This window comes from Chenopodium album, chromosome 13 (genome assembly GCF_948465745.1).
Source record: "Chenopodium album chromosome 13, dcCheAlbu1.1, whole genome shotgun sequence".
Lineage (NCBI taxonomy): Eukaryota > Viridiplantae > Streptophyta > Magnoliopsida > Caryophyllales > Amaranthaceae > Chenopodium > Chenopodium album.
In genome coordinates, this window is record NC_137846.1 from 50,901,828 (window position 1) to 50,911,269 (window position 9,442).

At 36.4% G+C, this 9,442-nt stretch overlaps 1 protein-coding gene across 4 annotated transcripts in view; it reads left to right on the forward strand.

Moving 5' to 3' along the window:
- LOC145574909 (uncharacterized) overlaps positions 1-8,983 on the forward strand; it is an 18,533-nt gene extending 9,550 nt beyond the window's left edge. For 3 of the 4 annotated variants that reach the window (XM_081632790.1, XM_081632792.1, XM_081632793.1), the window contains 7 exons: positions 367-452; positions 1,393-1,550; positions 1,630-2,968; positions 3,150-3,436; positions 4,913-5,122; positions 5,233-5,389; positions 8,428-8,983. In XM_081632790.1, the coding sequence (XP_081488916.1) occupies positions 367-452; positions 1,393-1,550; positions 1,630-2,968; positions 3,150-3,436; positions 4,913-5,122; positions 5,233-5,389; positions 8,428-8,723 (2,533 nt within the window). In that variant the 3' untranslated portion in view covers positions 8,724-8,983. The remainder of the gene's footprint in view (positions 1-366; positions 453-1,392; positions 1,551-1,629; positions 2,969-3,149; positions 3,437-4,912; positions 5,123-5,232; positions 5,390-8,427) is intronic. The other variant, XM_081632791.1, reaches the window with a different exon arrangement.
- The last annotated feature ends 459 nt before the right edge of the window (positions 8,984-9,442 follow it).

The following is a 9,442-nucleotide window of genomic DNA, read 5'->3' on the forward strand; positions in this document are numbered from 1 at the left end:
TTTGCTTTTACGGTTTTAATATAATGGCTATTTAAAAAGAGAGATTTGTTATTAATTGTAAAATTGGCCGTTGAAGTCTAGTGTCTATGTAGATAATCTTTTGTTAGCACCTGTATTAATTTGCTATTGCTCACGCCTCACCTAAGGTTGAAGGTTTGGTTCCATAATTCTTTGTAATTTTTTATTTTATTTTATACAAACTAGTCTATTATGTATATTAAACCTTTCAATTTCATATTGGACAGTGGATATGTATTATATTGCTTTGGTAGTTTGCATCAAAGTGGCAATTTTAGTCATAATTTTTAATAGAGTAATTGTTTTATTTGCACTGAATAATATCTGATGTTCTTGTTCATCATGCAGGGATACATTTTCTCAACCTCCATGCACTTTAATCCAACCATCAATGCAGGCATTAGCAAATGATTATCAGCATATTCCTAATTTTGGTACAGCTGTTCTGTTTCTTTTCCCTTTTGACAATTATTAGCTAAATGATCTGAGTTATGTATTTTGAACTTTAGAATAGCTTTTAATGCTTACACAGTTACACTTATGTGCTAACTTACTTATATATATATATGTATAGGAAATTTTGCAATATACCACCTTTTATAACCAATTTTTTGCAAGAAACCACCTTATATATATATATATTTATTTATTTATTTTTTATTTCTTTTTTCCAAAGACACACCTAAATTAATTTTTTCTTTGCAACGCCACACCTTTGGCCGGAATATAGGGTTTGACCCTGTATTCCAGTGTTGACCCGAACACGTGCATGTCACGTGACATCTTTAAGTCAAAGCCTATGGCTGATAAGCAATTCTGGAATATTATGCCTGGAAAAGGAAAAAAAAAAACTTTGTATAACAAATGCTCAGTATTTATAATAATAAAGCACTCTCAAAAAAGAAAATTTTTGGAAACTCCCTCACCCCTTAGTTTTGCTTCAGCCTGCACCTCTTCCTAGTACTCTCATTGATTATACTTAACACTGGATATGTTATGGATGGATGATGAACCTCTTGTCAAGAGTTGGCTGCTAGCAAGCTCTGGTGGCCCTTCCTAATGGGTTATGTAGTAGTGAAGGTTTGGAGGTTGGCCGTAGGGGGAGTTTTCTAGATTCTTTTACCTTGATTTGAATGAGAAAAACTTTCTACCAGTAATTCTATTTTGTATTTTTAATATTTTTTAAAGTGAGTGTTACAATAAAGTTTCACTAGTTGCAGACTTGCAGCCTTTGAACTGTAGATCTAAATTTAACTAGTCAATGGAAGTGTTTTGGCAGTTTCTTGACTTGGTTTGTCTAAAGAATCTGTATTTTGGTGGAAATTAAATCTCATTAGTCATTAAAGTCTATTTTTTTCTCTTCTTTTTGGACAGCAAAGGACTTCTCTCCCCCAATATATCCGCTGGGAGATAAATATTGGCAAGCAAATGAGGCTGCCTCTTTTATAAGTATCCATTCTCTGCAGGTGACGCCCTCGCCAGCTCCTCCACTGTTTGCTTCACAGACAGTAATATCTTGCCTGCCTCTTCTGGTATGTTTCCATTTATTACATATTTACATCTCTAGGCTTTTTGGAGTTGATTATTTTTCTGATTTTGCACCTTGTTCAGATCCATCTTCAGGAGGAGTCTTGTTTGAGAATATGTTCCTTTTTAGCTGATGGAATTGTAGTCAATTCTGGCTCCATCTTGCCAGATTATTCCATCAATTCTCTTATGTTCACTCTTAAAGAACTAGATCTTACAGTTCCATTGGACTTTGCAAAGGCAGGTAATAATGCCTGCAGTGGTGATACTGCTTTCCAGGATTTGTTTGCTGAAGCTAAGCTTCACATTGAAAATCTGTTTTTTTCTGAATCACCTGCACTAAGTATGAGCGTGCTTGATTTGGAGAAGGATCCTGCTTGTTTCTGCCTCTGGAGTGATCAACCTATTGATGCTAGCCAGAAAAAGTTGTCTGCTGGAGCTTCTTACGCAAGTTTGTCTCTTGAAACATCTGAAGATGCAGATGGTCAGCAAAATTCTTCTAAATCATCTTTGGGATCGTGGAGGTGTGTTGAGGTGAAAGAGGCTTGTGTTGAGGTAGCTATGGCGACTCTAGATGGCAGCGTGTTGGTTCAAGTTCCTCCTCCCGGGGGTATTGCGAGATTTGGTATTGCCTGTAAGCAGTATTGCTCTAATGCTTCTGTTGAGCAGTTGTTTTTCATCCTGGATCTCTATGCATATTTTGGAAAAGTAAGTGAAAGGATAGCATTAGTAGGAAAGAGTAATAAATCGACAATTCAGAGAACTGAATCATGGAATGATGAGCTGATTTCTAAGGCTCCCAGTGATACTGCTGTGAGCTTTGCCATAAAGGACCTTCAATTGAAGTTTCTGGAGGATTCATGCAAGACTACACAGGGGAAGACTTTGGTTCAATTTATCGGGGAAGATCTGTTCGTTAAAGTAGGTCATAGAACCCTTGGCGGAGTCATTGCTATATCATCAACTATACGCTGGGAAACTGTGGAAGTGGATTGTTTAGACGTGGAGGGTAATTCTATGCTTGGCAACAGCACACTGTCAACTCCCTGTGCAAATGGCTCTCTGATTACTGCAAATGGATGTCCGCAGCTCAAAGCTGTGTTATGGGTAGAGCATAAAGGTCAGAGTCAGTTAAGTGGAAGAGCAAAGCATGCTCCTTTCCTCGATGTAAGTATTGTGCATGTTATACCTTCCCAAGCTCAGGATGCTGGTTGTCATAGCTTGAATGTGTCAGCTTGTATTAATGGTGTTCGTTTGGGTGGAGGAATGAACTATGCTGAAGCATTATTGCATCGATTTGGAATTCTTGGTCCTGATGGGGGCCCTAGTGAAGGGCTTTTGAAAGGGTTGGAGAACTTGTCTGGTGGTCCACTGTCAAAAATTTTCAAGGCACCGTCTCATACTGTGGATCATGTGAAAGAAAGTATGATATTTGTCTTGCTTCTATTTGTAGTGTGTGCATCACAAAGCATGAGTGAATTCTTGTCATACGTTATGTACTGGCACTTGTATATGCTTAATCTCAATGCTGTCCTGCTTGAATCCTTGGCATTAACTATAATAAACATGAAAATATTAATTAAAAATATATATTCATTTTGCAGATGGAACATGTGACAGTAGCCATGATAGTTTATTTTCTCACCTGGGAAAGCCAAATGAAGTGGATGTGCTGGTTGATCTGAGAAATTGGTTGTTTGCTCTTGAAGGCGCACAGGAGATGGAAGACAGATCATGGTTTGATAACCATGTAAATACTAATAGGGAAGATAAGTGTTGGCATACTACTTTTAAGAGCTTGAAGATTAAGGCAAAGAATACTCCAAAGGACCTATTGAATTGCAGTGTAAAGTCCAATGGTGATCATAGATATCCTGTGGAACTGATAATGGTGAGGATTCATTCTCTTAATTTCCCTCAAACTCAAAAATTAGCCCTTGGTGCTCTTTATCTACACAAATACTAATTTCTAACTAACTGAAATTAAATTTGTGACCAGTTGGTGTAATTGGTCCTCTAGCTCAGTTTTCTTCTGATCCATATTTTATTTTTGCTGGATTTGATTGACTACTCTCATATCAATTAGCTATTTTTCCGAAAAATGTTGAGAGCGAGTTTAAGAATAGGGAATTATCATTTAGACTTCTTGAAAGAACACTTATTGGAAGTTGTGCTTTCACGAGGAGGACGGCGTAAAACTACAGCAATGTAATTATTTGGCTTAAAAATATTGTAAAATTTTACTTACTGAAGAATTATGTCAAGAGCATCAAAGTCAAGAGCAGTATCACGATACTTGGTTACTTTAACAGGTCACTTAACCCTTAGATCAGATGATGGCATTGTCATGACACTCTGACTGATATAATCCTATATGCTTGGGATACACCCTCAAGGGTTAAATCTTTGTAGGGATTGATGGAGAAGAGACTCAAGAGAGAAGTCTTTAATTAGTATTACCAACTTTACTTATCTTCAATGTTTTCTTTTGCACAATTGCGCATAAAGAGGTTGTTATATATAGCCATGAAAGGTGCTACAATAGTGCCATAATATTATTCAAATTTAGGGTCTAATTGATAAATAGATCAAGATTCAAAACTTAAAAGAAATTTGATGGGGAGTGTGCAATTTTTTTGGTCATGTTACTCACCTGTCATTGCTCTCTGGTGTATTCTCAGATAACATCCAATTCAATCTGTTAGTCTTTACTGGTTAAGATTTTAGGATTTTGTCTGCATGAAGGACGTGCTCATTCCATTTTGATTTTCTTGTAATTCTGGGCAAGGATGTGGGGCTTCTCTGAGAAAGTCATATGAAGCTTCCTAAATCCTAACCCCCCCTAACCTACTACTCCGTACCTTTTAACGCTTTATCTTTCTCTGCAACTTATATGCTTTATATATATGTACGCTTGGATTGAAGAAACAGTTGTACTCCTATCAAGATTAATGGAACTGGATAATCTATAGTTGATTTCTCTCTTTATAAGCTGTTTGTCTAATAGGGCTTTAAATTTATGTATTTTCGATGGAAGTTCTAGGGGAATTTAGGTAATAATATCTAAGGGTTTTTTTTTTTTTTTTTTTTTTTTTTTTTTTTTTTTTTTTTTTTTTTACCCTTCTTTTATATATAAACACTAATTTCTGGACAATTAAGACGAGTCAGTCCAGTCAAGAGGATAGCTCAAGAAACCTTTTTAGGCCATATTAAAAATTTGAAAAGTAAGTGTTAAATCCTTTAATCCTTACTGATGTGACTGCACCCAATGTTCTTTGAAAAGTATAATTGTCTGAGCAGCATAGACTAGTATACCCTGCTGGTCATTCTCAACTTATGTAAAATAACTAATTTATAATGTGCGCAGATTGGCGTTGAAGGTTTGCAGATGGTGAAACCTCAAGTCCAAACAAGCATCCATACAGTGGAGTTTCCTGTCATTGCTATTAAAGAAGCAGATATGAAGAAATTCGGAGGGGTAAATGTTGAGGTTCATATGGTTGTCTCGGAAGATGGTTTTGATGATGTAACAGACAACTGGATGGTTGAAAACCTTAAATTTTCTGTTGAGCAACCGGTATGAGTTTAACTTTTTCAATTTCTGTGCGTGGACATTTATTCGACTTTTTGAGTCCGTCTCTAGCCGTTTTCAATTCGTCATTGCTTGTGGGGTGCATTTTTCTGTAGATTGAGGCTGTTATTACCAAGAATGAGCTGCAGCATCTTGCCTTTCTTTGCAAATCTGAAGTTGACTCTTTTGGAAGAGTGGCTGCCAGTGTTTTGCGACTTCTGAAACTGGAGGGTTCAATTGGTCAAGCAGCTATCAATCAGTTGAGCAACCTCGGTAAATTCTTAATACTACAATCCTACATATTAACACAATTTTCTGTCCTAAACTAATGCAACTTTAGGGTAACCTGGCAAGTTGAGTTCTAGTGTCAATGTCTTATTTACTGGTTGCTATTCCCTCTGATTCAAAATAAGCTCCTTCTAGCATGTTCTACATGTTAAGAAGTTGGCTATATTTTGTTAAAACTACGCTTGTTGTGTAAAATGGCATTTGATATTGCATTGATTAAATACAAAAAATGCAAATATCTTGGAAATATTGTCAACTAGTAAACCCAACACAGTAAAAATTACAAACCATGGGCAAGAGGTTCGCCTACTAGTGATCTATGAAAAAAGTTACATTTTTTTATTCAAGTTAAGTAGTTGCATATTTATACTCAAAAGTTAAACAAAAGGTGAAAAGCTAACTAGTTTGACCAAAAAAAATTAAGGGAAACTAGCTTAACAATAATCTATAAAACATTAGTCTTAATCCTAATAGATAGGGCTGGCTACATGAACCTAGTTTTATTCTCTGACAAAATTTCTCTCTCCATTCCCTCCTGTCAAATACTATATGTTCATGTAAACCCAAATTCTATCAGTCATAACTCCTTCCATACTAGTGAAACTGGTTCTCCCTTTCCCTATCCTCATATCTGCAATTCTTACCCGCTTCATTTCTCATTCTAATCTTTACGGTGTTCCCACACATCAATCTCAATATATGCATCTCTGCTTTATCCATGTTTCTAATATGATCCTTCATTCCTTCCTAAATGGCCTAACATTCTAACCCATGTAATCGCACTGGTCTTGTAGCTGTCCTATATAATCCAGCATTAACTTTAGAGGTATGCTACGGCCACACACTCACGCATACTTCTATCAGTGCCACCCAGACTTAATCTTGTGCTCTATAAATCACGTCTAGGACAATGTCTCCTTTTGTTTTCGATCCAAGGTACTTAAAACACTTATTCTTGGGAAACTCTTTGCTATCCTGCTACTACATCCTTGTTTGACTCTCTTCAAGTAAGTGATAGCTAATGTTGTACTCTTATTGTAGAATGACTCATATCTTGTGTCAGGAGTATGATTGTGCTCTACCATTCCAATGGTGGCTACACCCACACTCAGGGGATCAATTTCGTTAGATAAACATATCAGTCATTTTTTCCAAAAGAGAAGGGGGGGGGGGGTTTGGTAGTTCACAGCTATGTAAATTTTAATCCATACCGTTGTTGACTTTAACCAACAGCAAGGTTGAGGGGCCTCAGCGAGACCAACCCTGAAGGACTTCAGAGAAAGTCTAGAGAGATGGACATAAAATTGAGGGATGGAAAATAGGAGAGATTTATTGGTTGGGAAAGGAGGAAAGGAATGGCAGTGATGAAGAATAAAGCCAAGAGAACTTGTTCTGTTGAACTGTCATTTTCCGCTTGAAATGCCACTAAACAGATGCTTTAAATGCCACTTTTACTTGCTAAATAATGCAAATATGTCTCTATTTATTCTCATTACACTGAAGCAGAAACTTAAGACACCTCAAGGACCTTTTGCATCTGTAGGTCTTGTAGGGTTCCTAGGGTGTATGCTAAGCTATGAACAATAATGATAAAAATTATTGATAAAGATTAAAAGGTTTTGGCATTTTCAGGAAAAGTGACAGAATGGTATTAATGGCTCTTATCTTGGCACCTGTTGCATAAGAACTGCTGCTGATGGGAACTTAGTGAGAGGTTGAAGGTGAAAGTAGGATTGGGAGAGAAGAAATTTGTTAAGCAGTAAAAGCTAATTACCCTTAGTCTGTGTGAGAGGAGGACTGTTGTATTTCCGATCATCAATTATGATTGCCTTGGGCTGACCTGTGAAAATAACAACGGAAGAAGTTTATCCTCTTATTTATACCTACCTCTGGGTTACCATTAAGTCAGAAATGCATAAAATGGACTTGATTATAGCTTTTATATTATCATTTGAAGGTTAGTGAGAGGAAGGAGTGAAAATGAAATTTGTACTGGAACAGAAATGGCTACTTTGGCTAGAAGCTGATTTTGATAATGTCAGTAATGCTTAGAGCCTTAGAGCTTAAGAATTGCCGGTGGTAGTGGGAGTTTGAAGGTGTGATTGGTGGTATGAATAACTCGGTTGTGCATAATTAGACCCGGGCCTGAATGGACAGGATTGGACTGGACCAATAAATTCAGGTCTGGTTTCCAGTCTTAGAAAAAGCACATTTTCGAGTTTATTTATTTATTTATTTATTTGTAGACCATATGAGAGCGTAGAAAAACAAGGAGGGGGTTGTTATGATGGGGATTTCTTATTTATTTGCTTATATTTAGTTGGAGGGGGGCCGGGGAATAGGGAGACTTCCTCTTTATATAGGAGCCCAAATTCTGTGTCCTAATACTAATAATTTTTTCCAATATAAATATTGATGCATGTCATTTTGTTCAATCCAACATTTGCTTACTATTCTCTGGATTTAGTATCTCTTCCGACTTCTACCTCTTGTTTGCACTACAGCTGGTGAAATCGTGAAATGCCTTTTGAAACATCGTTAATTCTGGTGATTCATAACCTCAAATCATAATTTTTTGTGTAGTCGGATGTTGAGAAGATCTGTTTCATTGTGCGAGTACCTGGAATTCATGCTTTCATGGTGTTTGGTAGTTGGATATATAGTTCATGATGAAAGTCTGCTCCCTGGATTTCATTTTATTTGCATTCTGTAACAATTGGCTTGGTGACTCCTAACTGCTGTTGGATTTTTTTTTTCGGGGGGGGGGGGGGGGGGGGGGTGTGGGTTGGATGTTCGAGGGGGTTGGGGACCATCTGGTACATATGTAAGACTTTTACTCTTCGCGGAGAAATAAAGTGTGCACCCAATCGCACATCTCTGATGGTTTAAAAGGTTGGCAGTGATGGTAATTGGTTAGCACTGACATCGTATTATTTTCTTTTGTTGACTTGACATGCTTAAACTCATGGAGAATTTTAATCTCATCTTCTCTTTCATTTACTTTGGAACTCCGTGGCATGCAGGAAGTGAAGGCATAGATAAATTTTTTAGCTCAAAACAGCTGACACGGGGTGAGAATGATGACTTTGAACATAGCCCGGCTTCAAATGGACATGTAAATAGCTCACATCCATCTGTGAAAACCATCGTAACCTTGCTTGAGAAGGAAGTTGAGGATACAGAATCCAAATGTGCTGCTTTGATTTCTGATATCGGTGAATCAGAGACTTCCTCACAACACCTTGATCGTGTCAAGGAACTTGGTCAGCAAATTGAAAGTGTTCGTATGTTATTGAAGCAGTTGAAGAATCAAGGTTAGCCTATTTTGCATTTGAATTTATTTTTTTGTCATTCTTTTTTGTACAAGTTACTAAGCACAGGGAGGAAAATCCGACCCTGTTTGGTATAATATTAGTGATTCTTTTTTGTACATAGTCATATATATATAGATATTTATATACTTCATACGAGTGTTAGACAAAAGGCAAATAAGGAGCATTCATTTGACACAATAATTTTGTAACTTGAATGTAAAATTTTGTATCTGCAAGCGCGATAATGCACTGGAAATTTTTTCGCATTGATTCTGTATCAATTTTCTAGAGTTCTAATTTTGTATAATTTTCATTCAATTTTTAGTTTTATGTTAGGTTTGCACACATCTAATACATCATAACTAATATATAAAACTAAACTTTTAGTCAGGTCACAAAAGACATTCTTATATTACGCCAAGTGTCGCATAATTATTAGTATGACACATCAGGAAAAACTTGTGTGAGTTTAGTTCACAATAATATCATTGTAGACCCGAAGTTCTACATGACTATACGTGCGCAACTGGCTTTTTGTTCAATGACCCTAATATTAAATATAGTAACCTTAATTTTAACATAGTAACCTTTAACAAATTTTGTGTGATTTTTAATATTGTTGCAAATCTGAAGTATGACGTTATGATCCTAATTTTAACTTAGTGACCTATATTATTCATATTGACCAGTATTTCAAAATTTTCATTAAAAAAAATTCATCTCT